The 16,743-nt window shown below is 39.6% G+C and overlaps 1 protein-coding gene across 5 annotated transcripts in view; it reads right to left on the bottom strand.

Moving 5' to 3' along the window:
* PPARG (peroxisome proliferator activated receptor gamma) overlaps positions 1-16,743 on the bottom strand; it is a 164,654-nt gene that overhangs the window by 17,062 nt on the left and 130,849 nt on the right. For 4 of the 5 annotated variants that reach the window (XM_051982493.1, XM_051982514.1, XM_051982504.1 and 1 more), the window contains one exon: positions 3,163-3,613. The exons of the other annotated variant lie outside the window; for it this stretch is intronic. In XM_051982493.1, coding sequence (XP_051838453.1) covers positions 3,163-3,613 — 451 coding nt within the window. The remainder of the gene's footprint in view (positions 1-3,162; positions 3,614-16,743) is intronic. 5 annotated transcript variants of the gene reach the window in all.

Below are 16,743 nucleotides of genomic sequence, written 5' to 3'. Positions count from 1 at the left end.
AGAACCACAATAATCCACAAATGCATATACAAATGCACACACACACACGCACACATACACAGGACAGTAGGCCTAGCTCTCTAGAGCACAGTCTTAAACTTTTTCTACTCATGACCCCTTTTTGCCCAAGAAATTTTTACATGACCTAAGTTATATAAATCCACTATTTACTAGATAATAAATCATTATTTCCTGACCCCCAAGTATTTACTAGATAATAAACCATTATTTCCTGATCCCTATATGGGGTTGCAAATAGTTTAAGAAACTGGATTCTAGAGGACCCTTGGGTTACCATGGCTATTTGGAGGAAATAGGTTCAAGGGAAATTAGGAATAGATCATGTGGTTTACGTTAGGGTCTTAAAAACTTTTCCAAGGCCCATTATGGACTAAATACAAATCTCTGATTCAGTCTTGAGATCAATAAGTTTTTGTAAACTGGAAATAATCATGGTACTATGCTGAGAAACTCTTGAGAATATAACTATTCCCCAAAATAAAACAATTTCTGTAGGGAGCTGAGAAAGCTAATGTCCAGTTTCACAGCTTACTCACCATGCCCTCTTCTTTCTTTTTTCTTTTTTCTTTTCTTTTCCTCTGTCTCTCTCTCTTGCTGAGGCAATTGGGGATAAGTGATTTGCCCAGAATCACACAGCTAGGAAATATTAAGTGTCTGAGATTTGAACTCAGGTCCTCCTGACATTAGGGCTGGTGTTCTATCTACTGCTCCAACTAGCTGTCCCATATCCTATTCTTTCTATGTTTATTTCATGCTAAGAGAAGCAGTCTGCCTAAATGTACCTAGAACTCAGGGGACAAAACTCTTAGAAAGCCATTGGGAAATCCAGATTTGGACATCACTGGTTACATTGAAAGCACTGGTCATGAGGTTAAAATGGCTGGATGAATTCCAGAATCTTACCCTGATGATACAGTGGATAGAATATGAGTTCAAATCCAGCCTTAGATATATAGATATATCTTAGATATAGATTTGCTGTATGACTCAGGGCAAATTCACTTTAACCTCTCTCAGCCTCAGTTTCCTTCTCTAATAAAATAGGAATAATAATAATACCACCTACCTCCCAGGGCCACTGTGAGGATCAAATGAGATATTTATAAAGTGCCTGCATACCTTAACGTAGTCTATAAACCCCATTATTAACCAGGAGCAGATCACAATCTGAAACTAGGGTACCTCAAGTATTAAATGGGAATAATATCTAACTCATAAGGTAGTTTTAGTGAAAAAGTGATTTTATAACCTTTAGCAGTGCTACTTATATGTGACTTGTTATTGTGTTAGATTAATCATAAGTTCGCTTTTGTGAGTTAAGATAAAAGTCACATTTTAGTATCTAGATGGTTGCTAATTTGGGAACTACTCTCATAGGTGAAAAATTAAAGTTTAGTGAGTCCATTCTTCTACAATGGTATTTAGTGATAGTTATCTAAAACCATAATTAATGAATTACAAAAAGGACTATAAATCACTTTTTAAAACCGACTCGCTGACGAGAAATGCAACAGGGTACATTCACAACCCTTTTATTGATGACTCCACTTCTGGAACCACAGATGCAGAATTACTCATTCTCATCATGTGTCCAATCATATAAAATAACACTGCCCAAGTTCACGAAGCTGAGAATCAGAGCTGCAGCCTCCTGGTCATCCTCCCACCCTTCCCCCACTGCATTAGGAACCAGAAAGCTTCGATTGGCTCATGTCCCAGCTGTTCACTTTCCCTAAATATCAGACAATGTGCCTTATAAAATTGATTGTTTTTGTCAAAAGGCTATACTTTCTCACTCTGAATTATAATAAATTGGGTTCAGATTCTTCTTTACTGATTTAATTACAATTCTCAGGGGCTAAAGATTGCTTTAATAATTTGAACAAAGCCCTCTGAAGGAAACTGAGCTTATTTGAAGTGGCTTCAGGGAGACCAATAAAACATGCTGATATCCTCCAGTATATATTTTTGGTAAATGAAACCCAATGCCAGAAAGTTAGTTTTAAATTAATTTCAACCTGACAGAGTAACTTTAATGAGATTTGTGCCTCCAAAAGTAAACTCTTAGATTCTAATTAAACCACTATGAGATGCCAATAGGCTGTAGGGGATTATGTTCTGTTCTGATAGAATCCTCTGGATTTCAGAGGAATTCTGTTTTTAGAAGGACAAGAAAGAATGGGGCTCGATGCTAACCCTCAGTACAGGGCCTCTTTCCTAAGAATCTGCAAGGCTTTACTGCAACACTGTTCATGCTGTGGAGATAGTCCCAGGGCAGGTAACACCTGGGAAAAGTCATTCAAAACTCAAAAGAAGTCATCAGCTCAAGCAATTAGGCCGCCTGTTTCATCAACAAGCTAGGTATTTCTCTCATTTTTACCATTCAATTCACTTGACTCCCGAGTACTGATGTCCTTATATAGAGGGAAGCTTGAGGTTAGCCTATAGAAAACCCACCTAAAACCTTCAATTTACTAAACAGCAAATTTACCCGTAAAAAACATCTTTAAAGAAAGATGGGAGATGACTATCCATATTTATTACTATAAAGATTTTGTTTTTCTTTGTTTTTCAGTGGGGGCAGTTGGATCAGAGAAGTGAGCAAGATTCTCGTCAGATCTAAAAATTGGTCATTTCATTTGGATCGAGGGTCTAAGGGGAGGGAGCACATGATTTTGATGCTTAAACAAACCAGCCTGTTTTTCTGTGCAGTAACCCTGCCAGCTGTCTCTCTTAAAAGTGCATTTGAAAAAAGTTTTGGGTGTGGTAAAAGGGTACTAAGCAAGCCAGGGTGTGGATGTGGCAGGGTAATTCATCCGGAGACTGGGAAAACAAGGAAAGACTTGCCCTTCTAGATGAGGGGGTCATCAGCGCCACCCCCTTTAGGAAGTGAAGTCCATTATTATTAAAATGAAATAAAGCTGGAGGAGGAGAAACTTTATTGTTTTCCTCACATGCTCCGGCCCATAATCATGAGTTTGTCCTGTACTTGCAATCACACCACTGGTATTTTATAATCGAAGACCCCTGCAAGTATGGGGTGATTAAAGGGGGAAGCCCATTAAGACCGAAAAGGGAAGTCTACCACTGCTTTACCCTTTTTCCCCTTGAGCCACCCTCCAAGTCATAAGGGAAGCTTACCTCCACTGAGGATGATGACAGCTATAAATATTGCTAGGTCGCTATCATCTAATTCCAGTGCATTGAACTTTACAGCAAACTCAAACTTGGGCTCCATAAAATCACCAAAGGGTTTTCTCAGGCTCTTCAGAAACTCCCTCGTCATGAATCCTTGGCCCTCGGATATGAGAACCCCATCTTTATTCATCAAGGAGGCCAGCATGGTGTAGATGATCTCATGGACACCATACTTCAAGAGGGTCACTTGGTCATTCAAGTCAAGGTTGACGAAACCCGGAATGTTCTTGGCGTATTCGGTGATCTCCTGGACGGCTTCCACAGAACGGAACTGACACCCCTGGAAAATGCGGATGGCTACTTCTTTGCTTTGTTCCTGCAGGGGCGTGATGTGCTTAAACTTAATCTTGTCTTCTCCCATCATTAAGGAGTTCATGTCATAAATAACAAATGGCTGAAAACACAAAGGGGGAGAAGGGGGATGGGGTTAACCTAATTAATTAGATTATAGCATCAAAATTCATAAAACTTTTTTTTCTCCACATAAATCTGCCTCCCTTGCAGAAATCTTCAAAGCTGGACACACTTGAAGAGATTTCTCTTATCTTGCCTCTTATTTAAATAATCTACTGAAATTAACCATGCTTAATTGATTTCAGTTTTTTTTTACTGATACCATTCAGTTGTGGCTGGTTGATTTTTTAGTGACTGTCTTTCATGTTTGCAGGATATAAGGAGGGAGTTTAGAATTCAGATTTCTAGGGTCTAGGGAATGCTCATGTGGAAACTCCTTCAATCAGTCAACCATTAATTAAGTGCCCACTATGTGCCAAGCACTGTTCTAGGTGCTGGGATACAGATAAAAAATTGAGTCTGTCCCTGTCATTAAGGAACATGTACATCAACACATCCTCTGTAACTTATAGCCTTAGAGAGTTTTCTAGAAAATTGAAATGTTAAGTAATTTGCCCAGGGTTATGGAGTGAATAAATGTCAGAAGTAGACTTTGTCTCTGTGACCCTAGATCTCAACCCATGGCATAACAATCGCTCTTGATGTTGGTCTTACTGGTACCAAATCAACTGCTTACCTCTAATTGTTCTGTTATGCAGAACAAACTTTTAGCTTTCTTTCACTGAAAACATGATCACCCTTGGATCAACTTGGGCAAGAAAACCTCCTCTGAACCTGAAAAGATCCACTTTGTAACCTGAGATTATATCTGAAATCTCAAAGGTTTCAAAGTTTGCATATGAAATATACTAAATGATAATAAATCAGTCAGAAAACAGATTGGAAAAACCAAGGCCAAGAAAATGTCTATTTTTTTTTAAACACTCTGGAAGCAATCAGTTTCGGAAAGAACAGATGTAAGACCTCTGGGTAAGAACTGCAAAAAAAAGAAGTGGCCAAAAAAGAAAAAAAAATCTGAATTTATCTTAGAAATGTGAATCCTTAAGGGACAAATTATCGAGTAAAATACATGCATCATTTATGTGGGGCTGCAGCAGACTACTTGGGAAAAGCAAGTTATATTTGAAAAATAATTGGCTTTTCTTCGCTTATTACAGCATCATGCAGATATGGCCAGGGATCTGGTAGAGTGCAAAGAAAGAACACGGGAACTGGAAATCAGGTGACCTGAGTTGCCATCCAAGATTCTACAATGGAAAGAGTCAGAAGCTTTGGAGCCAAAGGACCTGGGTTGGAGTTATAGTTCTGTCACTTGGTATTTGTGTGATCTTGGATAAAGTCAGTTAACATCCCAGGCTTTTTTTTCTCATCCATAAAATGAGGATTTTGGATAGATGCCCCCTAAGTTCCTGTCCAGATGGAAATCTATGATCCTGTAATCTCTAAGAACCTCAGTTTCCCTGCTTGTAAAGTGAAAGACTAGATTGTCTCTTAAATCCCTTTTAGCTCTAGGTCTCTAATTGATGGCTAAGAGCATGGATGGTGAAGGGGAGGTCAGGATGCCATGAGTAACATCCCTGGAGCCGCAGGCAGTAGGCTCACTGGAGTCTGTGCACCCAAAGCAGGGAAAGGAAGGTCACCTCAGGTGAGTTCCCACCTTTTTGGACACCCTGGCAAACTCTCCTGTGAAGCTGGGTTCATGATGGTGTCAATTGGTTTGGCACTAATACCAAAAGAGACTTCAGGATTTTCTACTGAATGGAGATCAGGATGACTTTTGAAATCTTAATGATTACTCATTGCACGTTCTATTTCCTTCATGTTTACACCAATTCTGTCTATTGGCTATCTTGTAAAACGGAAATAGAAATATGTGGCAAGGTACTAAATAATGTTTGTATGCTAAAAAAAAAAAAAAACAATAAAATCTTAGTTTACTTCTATGTAAAATGGAGGAAATTGAAGTGGATGATTTTTAAGTTTTTATCCAGCTCAAAATCCTATTATCCTCTGACCTCTTCCAGCTCTATCAGCCAAAGCCTTAAGTCAGTTATTTGTTGTTACTCAGTTGTTTTAGTCTCATCCAACTCTCCATGAACCCATTTGGGATCTTCTTTGCAAAAATACTGAGTGATTGGCCATTTCCTTCTGTAGCTCATTTTACAGAGGAGGAAACTGAGGCAAACAGGGTTAAGTCACTCGCCTAGGGTCACAGCTAGTGAGTGTCTGAAGCCAGATTTGGGCTCAGAAAGATGAATCTTACAGACTCTAGAGCAGTCGATTGATTATACATTGGGAGAAATGGTACTAGCATTCTCGCATTTTACAAGTCCTGATCTCTTGACGATGCAAATAAGTCCAACTCTATTTAGCGGAATCGCTCAAAAATTGTTAACCTTCTCTAACAAGCAGTTTAGTTTAGGGACACTGTTAATAGCCCTAAGCAAACAGCTTAAAAGGTCAAGAGTGAATTAATGGGTCCCGGCACAGCTCACGGTAGCTCTGTCTACCTCAGCCTCTGGCAGGAAGAAGGAACCCCCGGAGGGCAGTAAGCCTGCCTTCAACAACAGTGCTTGCTCCCGGGCTGCTAAGATGGAGGCAATGTTCTATCTGCAATTTCCATTTTTAAGACTACTTTCTGTGATTTCAGGAGGGAAGTTGGTGTTCAGACTTTCGTCTTTAGAAATGATATTACTATGGGAAGAAGAGAATGCCAGGGGATAGACTGTCTCGGATCAATACTGATTGCATCTTCTCAAGATCATGGGGGAAATAAGTTTTGGAGCTGGAAGGCACCTCAGAGACCATCTAGTCCAACCCTCTCATCAGTGACTATTGGTGAGAGAGCTGAGATTCAAGCACAGGTGTTCTGATTTCACATACCAATGCACTTGTTGCTCAACCCAATCAATAATTAATCAATAAACATGTATTGAGTTTCTATGTGCCAGGTACAATTAAGCACTCCACTGCCTTACACTATACCATGTTATCATGCGTTCTTAAATGTACATTTCTATGAAATCAAGAATAACTTTTAGACTTTGCATAGAACAACAAAAACAACAATCTCATTCACGCACTCAGCATGTATTACTGGCCCTTAGAGCTTTTCCCTCTACTACACTGTCAGCTCTTGGAGGGCAAGGATCATTTCCTATCTAAACTTTGCATATCTCTTAGTAAATGTTTGTTGTATTGGATCAGACTATTATTTTCTGAGAAGCATCAAAGTCTGCGCGGACAGATTAGGGAAAGGGATGTCCTTTCAGTTGCATTCCTTCCCTACTGGGAACGCTGGCAAATTCTGAAATTGGGATCAAGTTGGTGGCAACTGCTTTAGAGATAATACTGCAGAAGACTTTAGTCTGCAGGGTCCCGGTCAGGAAGACCTGGATTCAGCAATCCCTCCCCATCATGCATTCTGACTGTGTGAGCCTGGAGAGTCACTTAAAACTCTCAGGACTCCCAGGCAACTCCCCAATGCCCCCAGTTGTGGATCTGCATGGCTAGAGAGGATTTCTTCACTAGGAGTTCTCTATACCAATGAAATCATACGTCTGGTCCCAAAATAAAACTATATTTCGAAAGGCAGTTTGGTGGAATGGAAGGAGAACTGAACTCAGTCATAAGACCTGGATTCTAGTTTTGCTTCTACTTCTTAGCTCTCTGTCCTAAGTCATATTTCCTCTCTGGGTTTCTGCTTGCTCATCTGTTAAATGGGTAGAGTAACATTTGCCTTGTCTATCTCATTGAGTTGCTGAGAAGAAAGCATTTTTTATACGTAAAACCCAAGAAGCATATAAGCAATTTTTTTGTCCTAGCTCTCTTATGGAAGTACTTCTCAATGATCAGTTGTGCAATGGATGGCTGGGGATGCTTTGATAGAAGCCAAAGAGTGGCCCCTGCTCACATGCAGTTTATGGGATATCTAAATGGTATAATGTCAGCTCTCTTTCGTACCTCTAGAATTGTCGCTGTTATTTGTCCTTCATTCTCGATGAGGATCATGACATCAGGGAAGAGATGCCATGACATGGAAGTGAATTGGATTTAAGGGAGGAAGAGCTGGGCAAGGTCACCTGCCTTACTTTCCCCTCCGGAGCCATCTGGATCCAGTGGCCAGATATAGATCAGGATGACTGGATGCAGGGGGAGACTGGCCTTTTTCAGCTAAGATCTTTAACAGGTCTCGGTTTGATGGAGGCAATGCCCCCTTATTGATTAGGCTAGGTAAGAAATGAGGCAAAGAATGGCTTCTTTTTCCCAATCAGGAAAAACAAAACAAAACAAAAAATCCAATCTGTGAGGGGAAGACCCCGAGGGTTCTGGCTAAAATACAAATGCTATTTACATGCACTTTGAGTCAATCAGAATAGATTGCCACAGAAAACTTCTGAGATACTGTTGTGCTGTTTGTAATACGACTGCAAAATCACCACTCACTCCCATAAGGCAACAACATGTATGGAACTTTAGGCTCGACTTTTTGGACATGCTTCTGTCCAATGGCCCAGCTCCTCAGTCTCGAGGATATGCACAGAGTGCTTTCTCCTCAATGGAAGTCGTTTATCTGGAACTGTGCCCTAATAACTCACCCCTGTGACTCCGCTCTTCCCCCTCCCCTCCAACCAGAGCTCTTGGTTCCTGTTTTTGAGATTGTGATAGTTACACTCTGGGCACAAAAATCCTGCTAATTCTTTCTCCCTATTTAACAACAATGTGTCTTTAACCCCTTGGCAATCGATGATGGTCAGGATTTCCTGGCAATAAACTCTCAAGGACAAAGAAAAGAATCTAGCACCCCCCCACACACCGTACCAAGCTGTTCCAGTTTTTCCCCCCTCAGCATTTTAGGTGCCAACTCTGCTCTAATGGTACTGAGCTGGAAGAGAATGTTGGGTATTTACATGCAAATGAATGGCACATGGGGCCCACTTGACCATGGATTCCTTATTCCATTGAGTCACAACTCTTATCTTGCCTGATATTTTCATTGTACTCTGGAAATACTTACAGGCCAAGGCCTTTTTGGCCCCTGGGTGGACATTGTGATTGTTATGTTGACAATGTATATACACAATCCCTTCCTCCTAGAGAATTTGCCTTCTAGGGAAATCTGCCATTTAGGGACAAGTAGGCTGTATAAGTAATAATGAGTAATTAATGACTCCTAATCCTTGGATTGTCAACAGTTAAACTATTCATCACTTTTACACAAAGCAATAATGCTGAAATTTGCTGCTTATCTTTAGACTTATTGAAAAGATAGCGGTCCATTTGCTGTTAGTGAGAGCTGATCTCTTATAACAGAGTGGAATTTGGCCTGTGGAAATCATCTTGAATCACTGAATTAATATTGCACTCCTGTGCCAAGTTTTTCCTGATAAAGCACACTAAACTTTTCTGACTTATTGTATGCATTTTTTTTGAACCATAAAATTGAGATATGGCATTCAAGGCCCTTCATGATTTATCCTATACCAGCTTTTCCAAACTTTTCTTCTACTTGGCTCTCCTTAACATGTTCTACGTGCTAGTCCCACCGGGATAGTCAACATCTCCTGTGTCACCTAGAATTTCCGATCTACCATATTACTGTCTGCAAAAATACTCTTCATTCTTTAAGTCAAATTTCAGGTGTTATTTCCTCTATGTCCTCTTAATTATATTCCACCATAAGAGTTCTCCTTCCTCTGAACTACTAAAATACGTTGTACACCTTTCTTAGGGCACCAATCCTGTATTTTTCTATTTGTTTGTGGTTATATTGTTTCAACTAAATTGTAAGCCCCTTGAGTGCTGGAGTTACTTTTGTCTTGCACGTAATATTTTTTTTTAAATGTCCTCTGCTAATCTTTTCATAGTTAAAAGAAATGTGCCATTAATACCATTCTTGATCTGGATACAATATTATTGGCAGCATTATTAGGCTAGAAAGAATCCTCTCCTCTCTACATTTAGTCTTCAAGATTTGATGTTCAGAATTTTATGCTAACAATATAAATGAAGGTACTGTATCAAACTGGCAGAGGCACATCTGGCCTTGACTGCGATAGGAAACACGGTTACATGAAAGTTTCCAACCTAGTGCAAAACTAGATTTACAGTTACAGAAAAGAGAAAATGTTGGGAAAAGAACAACAAAAAATCTACCCCTTTAAATTAAGCATAACTCACTGTAAGAGAGGCAATATGGTTTCTATAAGGGGAAAACAATAGCTAACTAACCTACTAGAGTGTAGGTGGGAGAAATTTGCCTTTGGATTAGATAGGGGTAATTGTTGTGAATTTTCACAAATATCCTATAGCAAGCATGTGCTATTAAGAAAAATGAGTCAGCACTGGCATTAGGTACTTTGAGAAGACAAGGTTACAGCTAAAAGACAGGAGTGAAGGGCGAGAATAAAGGGATGTTTGTCTCGATTTCAGTATATAAACCTACGGGGACACTCTCAGCATCTGAGAGTTTTCTGAATGATTTGTGAGAAGGAAGTCTCAGTCTGTAGATGACTAAACTTTTTCTGGACAATGAAATGACACACCTTTGGAGAAAGATGGCAGAAAAGATCAGACTGAGTGCCTCTCATGAGCTAATAATATTGGAAAGCCTCATGAGGCTGTGTAAGAGCTGATCACCTTGAGGCAAATGCAAAATAATATGTTTGGAAGAAAATAATCTGAGCTATATTCAGAGCATTGTGGGTTTCAAAATCACAGTTATGACCTAGGAAAGGGAAATGGGAAATCACTAAAAACTGTTCCCTGAAATATCATCCCAATTTACAGCTGCAGCCAAAATGGTCAATAAAATTCTGGGCATCATCAGGAAATTTACAGGAAACCAACCAGAACACATTATCTTTTCCTTGTATAGACCATGGTACAGCTGGACATCTGGGAATTCTGTGCCCAGTTGTGATCACCAGCTTCCAAGAAAGGCTTAAAGGAACAGGAGGTTAATAAAATCATTGAAGAACTGAGGTGGGGGTGGAAGAGTAAGGATGCTGGATGCTGAATAAGAACAAATCAAAAAATCTGGGAAGATGAAGGCTGAAACAGTCAAAGTTGTAGGATCATAGGGTCATTGATTGAGAGCTGGAAGGAGTTTGTAAGAAAGAAGGTGATGGGAAATACATACCCAGACCTGTTTGCCAAATCTTGGTATTCTAACACTTGGAGATGCTACTTAAAGCTTGTGCAAGTAAGTATAAAGTAAGTGCAAGACAAAGAGAAGGAGGTATTGTTTTACCCAGTGGACATTAAACCTATGGTACTAATTTATTACCTCAAAAGTGGTATATAAGTGGATATAAGATATAAGTGGAAAATAAAAATACCTTAAAATGGTTAAGATAAATATATGGATGAAAGATTTATACAGGATTATAAAGGAAAACCCCCCACATTTCTATATCTCATATCTTTGAGACCGACTCCAGAAGGGCAGCCTGATCCTCCTACAAATCACCTCTTGGGAAGACAGCAAAACTCTTGCTACCTGGATCACCAAGTGATCCTGGCTTCCTGTCACATATTATAATGTAGCCTAATATAGTATCTAAAAATGTCTTGCTAGTTATTTTTCTTCATCTTTCTGTTTACACGGCTCTTGTGTTGTGTTTCCATTTACTAAATCACTCCTGAACTATCACTAAAAAAGACAATAAGCCCCCAACATTCTAGCTTGGCTCTTTCCCCTTGTTGGTGTCTGATCCCAATTTCTCCTCCATCCCTTGTTTATGATCCTGGATAGAGAGGGTACTGAGTTCTAGGAACATAGAAGTATCAGGGATTTAGGGAAGTGACAGCAGAGATCATTTTTTCTAAGCCATTCATTTTACAGTTGAAGAAACTGAGGTAGAAAGTATCAGAGCTGGGACCAGAATCTTTGGAGTCTGATGACTAAATTTAGGGTTCTTTCCATTATACCACATCACCTCTCTTAAGTCCTTTATTTTAACGATAAGAAGTAGAACTGGGATTTCACTGACATAGGGAACTCCTTTGACCAATGCAGGTGTGCACCTTTTTTTGCAACTCAGTTTGAGGGAGTTGAGAAGTTAAGTTACTTACTCAGGGTCACAAAGCTAGGAAGTGTCAGAGGCAAGATTTGAATCCAAATCTTTCTGGCTCTGAGACCAACTCTGTCCATTCTGCTAAGCTGTCTCTACCTCCTCCCACTCATTTTTACAGAAAAGGAAACGGTGTCCAGACAAAGAAGGGAACTTGCTCAAATTCACAAGACCAGAAACAGATACAAGTTTAGAATTTTGGTCTCCTGTCACTTAGTCAAGGACTATCCTGGGGTCAGGCTTATTTATTTGAGATTCTCATGCCCTGGGGCTCTAGAATTAGGAACCGTTAGGTACTCCAGCTGCCAGGTTAGTCCTGTATTAGACAGAGGTAAACATGAACGCCTATCAAATCTCAACTTTTTTTTTTTCCTGGCTCCTTTGGAGACTTAAATAAATAGAGACAAATAAATAAAAAATTTAATAGGTCCAACTACCCGCCTTCCAATGAGTTAGAACATAACCACAACTCTTAAAATCATCTATGCCAGTTGACTATCACTCAGCTGGCATAACACTAATATTGGCCCATCAATTGAGCAAAAACAAACGATCCAAGCAGCCTGCTAATTAGCTATATATAGTGCATTATCTTTTTTTTATTTTAAGATGTGTGAATGTTAAAACAGGGCTCTCAAAAAAAGTTCTGCCAAGACCTGTCAATTATACCTTTACCACATCTCTCCTATCTGTCTTTCCAACCATTTTATTACTAAATCAGGCCCTCAACTCCTCTCCCTTGCACTACTCAAACAGAATTTTAATTAGTCTCCTTTGTTTTCACTATCTTCCTTCTCTGATGCATCCTCCACACAGTAGCCATAATAATAATAATAATAAGCCTTGCAATAAGAGATAGTTGAAATAACCATATTTGCATGGACTAATGACTCTAGCAGTTTAAGTTTTCTGTGCTGCTATCACAGATCCACTTTTGATTTTTTTGTTTTCAGTTTCTCCTGGTTGCTATTCCAGGATTTTAAGACCCCATTGATGATATCATTTCAATCAGAAGGGGTAAATTTCCTCTCATCCCTATCACCCCCACCTTACCCTCAGTTTCCTTATCTGTAGAAGGAAGGGACTGAACCAGATAACCTTTAGAGCTCTTTTCCATCTCCAAATCCATGATTTCATAACCCACAAGTAGAAATAGCCTTAGATTTCTAACCCGCTCTCCAATTTACATTTCTACCCCCAAGGAAAATGGTAAACTTCAAGTCATAAAGCCAACCTCTTGGTAGTTTTCTATTTCTGATCCTAATTAGAACCAGCCACTTTCCTGGTGACAATAGTCCCTTCCATTAAAAGAAAGAGCAAAACTTCCAATGTGCCCATAGTAAACAGTGTAATGCTCTGGGGCTCAAAGTCCAAAATAGTACAAATAGTATAAAAAGTTTTACTCACTATTTGTAGATAGAGCACAGCCGCCATCTCTTAGATATGGCATGAAAAGTTGGCAGGCAGAGCCCAAGGGTTTGCCTATTTATTTATTGTTTTATGACAAACCATGGTGCTGAGAATGGTTTTTTTTGAAAACTGCCCTCTTATTTGTTTTCATCCACAAACATGGAATCATGTGACAGTGATACACCTTATGTGAATATCACTCTAGGGTAATAGTCAAACATGAGGCACTTCCAAAGTCCAGCTGGTTATCAACTTGCCATTCATAGAACAGAGCACCAAAGTTCTACTAGTTCCCTCAACAGCCAGAGTTCAGGGAGACCTCTGCTCATGGGTCAAGATATTGGAAGAAACTTGACTTGCCTTCATGGATGATCATTATGTCTGTGCACTTGAAATAAGGTGCTGAAGGACAGCCTCCTCCTAACCATCTGTCCTGGCTGCAAATTAGCTCTTACTTTCTCTGTTCTCTGCTTAAAATTTACATTAGCAAAATTCTCACTTAGAGATCAGAAGTGGGAATATTTTATTCAAAATGCCAATCTTAACATAAAGATAATTTCCTTGTTCCCTAAAAGGATATTTTATCAGATTTATTTATTTATCATATTCCTTATTTATTACATTAGGTAATTATCACATCACTCTGGATCATTTAGATTGAGGGAAAGTCAATGCTTTACAACATTAGGCAGTCAATTGAAACGAGTGGAATCCTCCTTAGAATATATGTTTTTAAATGAATAAAATGAAATAAATAGGATTACAAAAGAAATCAATCATATTCAGATGCAGTTGTCAAAAAATACATAATACATATGTATGTACACTCATGTACACTTCTAAGTTCATGAACCTCATGTTAAGAACTCCTGATCTGGGAAGTGATACAACAAAAGGGCTAAGGAGAGGGGATACTGCTGCTTAAGGTAGGAACTCAAGGAAAAGCTGGATGACCACATATCAGGGCTCTGACACTAAGTGCAATGTTATTTCCTATACACAATGACATAAGTATATCCCAATATACTTTTATTCGTTCCAATACTCTCATGACATAAGACATGGCAGTTTGGATTGGGGGTAGGGGATGAAGAAGGGAGTCAGGGCAGAAGTGTGAGCAGGAATGTAACCTAAGTGGTCCAGGGCCAGCTTTGGATGCTGGCCCATGCAGGACTGGCTGGAGTTGCTTTGTATGCTGTGGTGAAAATACTAAAAACGAATCTTGCCCATTTGTCAAATTTGCTCAGGGATAGGAACCCAGAAAATGTACATGCGCATGGTACAGATCAGAAATTCAGTGTAACTTTGTATCCCAGTCAATCAACAGGTACATTTATATGAACACTTGATTGCATTTGCTGGGAAACAGCCTGATATCATGCAAAGAATACTGGCTGTAAAGTCAGAGGAACTGTGTTCAAATTTTAATTCTAAGCCTGCATTATTTAGGTTAATCCTGATGAGGCATTCATTTTCCTCGCTTTAATTTGATTTATAAAGTGAAGGTTGGATTTGAGGACCTAGAGAAAGACTCCATTGATCACAGGATCTCAGGATCACAGCTTCAGAGATGAAAGCAGTCATGTGGAACATTCTCTAATTTTACAAATGGGGAAACTGAGGCCCACAGAGAGAAGGTAATTTGTCCAAATCTACACAGGTTGTAAAAAGCAAAGCTGTGATACAAAGCCTACTCTGATTCCCAATTCAGCTGTATGATCTTACGATCTCTCTGACTGATTAGATCTCCTGATAACAGAAAGGGGGAAAAAAGTCCAGGACTGATAGGGCTATTATCAACAGGATCTCTTAAGAGGGGTCATGACCACGAATGGGAAAGCGAGCAGTAATGTAAATTTTTCCAATGGCTCCTCTGAGAAAGTCACTTTAATTTCCCTCCCTCCTCCTGGGGCTCTGGGTTATGGGAGCAGGCTTCTCTCGTCCTGGCCTGAGCAGCAGTAATGATCTCAGTCCCAACAGGGCGTGTAGTGGGATTCCAAAAGCTCCACCACACCAGCTATAACCACTTTGTGATCTCCACCCTCCAAGGAGCCCCGACTTCTGCAAATTGTTTCCTCTCCAGGCAGCGATCTCTACTTCCATAAGTCCTGGCCAAAAGATAACAGAAAAACACCCTGGAGATAGACTCAACTAAAAGAACAACATGATTGTGTCAATAAAGAATGAACTGCTAGTCTTTTTGGAAATGACTTTCTGGTTTTTCTCTCCCATATTCCTCCCTCTGCAACTACTTCATTCTCCTGCTGTCTAATGTGATTTTGCAGGATATTGAGAAAGCAAGAAACCAAACAGCTTTACTTCAGCTTTGGCCGTCTGGGGAATAAAGCTCTTTTAGTTTTGGGTCACCTCCCTCCTGCTTCCATGACCCCCACTCTTGCCAGCTCTCCCCTCCCCAGGGCACTCCTGATGGGAGTTTGGTCTGCAGAGGCAAGGCTCCTCCGCTTGGGTCCTGGAGTTTCCAAGGGGCTAGTCAATAGTTTAAAGAGAAGCTTACAATGAGCCGTTAATATCTCAAATTGTCTGCAGTGGTTCATTGCCAAAGGATTTACCCCAGAGTGAGTTTTAAAAATGAAATGATATGAGCCTGGTCTGTATCACCCTCAGAAATGTCTAAGAGAGCTGGGAAGCAACTAGTTGTATTAACTGAAATGTTAGATGCCTGAGTAATAATAATAATAATAATAATAGGAAGAATAATAAATAATTCAAAAATAATAAGAAATGGCATATATCTAGTTCTTCAAAATTTGGAAAGCACTTTATAGACATTATTTCATCTTATCCTCATGATAACCCTGTAAAATAAGTCCAAAATTTCTATTACTCAAACTTTTACAGAAGAAAACCAAGATTTAAGAAAGAGACATCATCTAGAGCAGCAGAGGAAACATTGGACCTGGAATCAAGAAACTTCAAATCCTTCCTCAGACCCTTAATTGTAGTGTGATCTCTGGCAAGTCATTTAACCTGTTTGTCTCTGTTTCCTTATCTGTAAAATGGGGATAATAATAATAACACTTCCCTCTTGGGGTTGCTTATGAAGAAAAAAATGAGATATTTGCAAAGTACTTGGTTTTAAGTGCTATGTAAATACAGCGATTGTATAAGTAACTGATGCAGGGTCACATAACTAGTATGTGACTAGGGTAAGAAACTTTCTTATGAGTAAGTAAGCTCCTCCTAGGACTCCAAGTATAGCTCTGACCTCTCTATCATGATGTATTTGCTACTGTTGCCCTCACCCCTTTTATACTTGCCACTCTCCCAGAAGCTGTGCATTCTCTCTGATTATAGATGGAGCTAGCAGGTCTGGAATGGGAGGAGTGGAAAAGGTGAGGGCTTCTGGAAGCCAGCCTGGCTCTAGTCAACTTTAGAAAGTGGATGGAGTTTTCTTTTGGGCTTTTCTAATTTCCCATTGAATACACTTCAATCTGTTTCTTGTCCTTCACCTTTAACCCTCTTGCTATCATAATAACTTCATCTAAGGGAGTAAAATTACATCTGAAAACATTTTCATAGGAAAATCCCTCTAAAGCTGAAGGATCTCTAATGGTGGAATTTCAGGCCTTATGACAGGTCTTAGGTGAAAGGATTTTCAATATGGGGTCTACCTAGTGTCTTTCAAGTGACCCTTCTAAATGTCTTATATGGTGAGAGAAAGCAG

Source organism: Antechinus flavipes, chromosome 1, assembly GCF_016432865.1.
Source record: "Antechinus flavipes isolate AdamAnt ecotype Samford, QLD, Australia chromosome 1, AdamAnt_v2, whole genome shotgun sequence".
NCBI classification, from domain to species: domain Eukaryota; kingdom Metazoa; phylum Chordata; class Mammalia; order Dasyuromorphia; family Dasyuridae; genus Antechinus; species Antechinus flavipes.
This window is presented reverse-complemented; position numbering and strand designations above follow the sequence as displayed.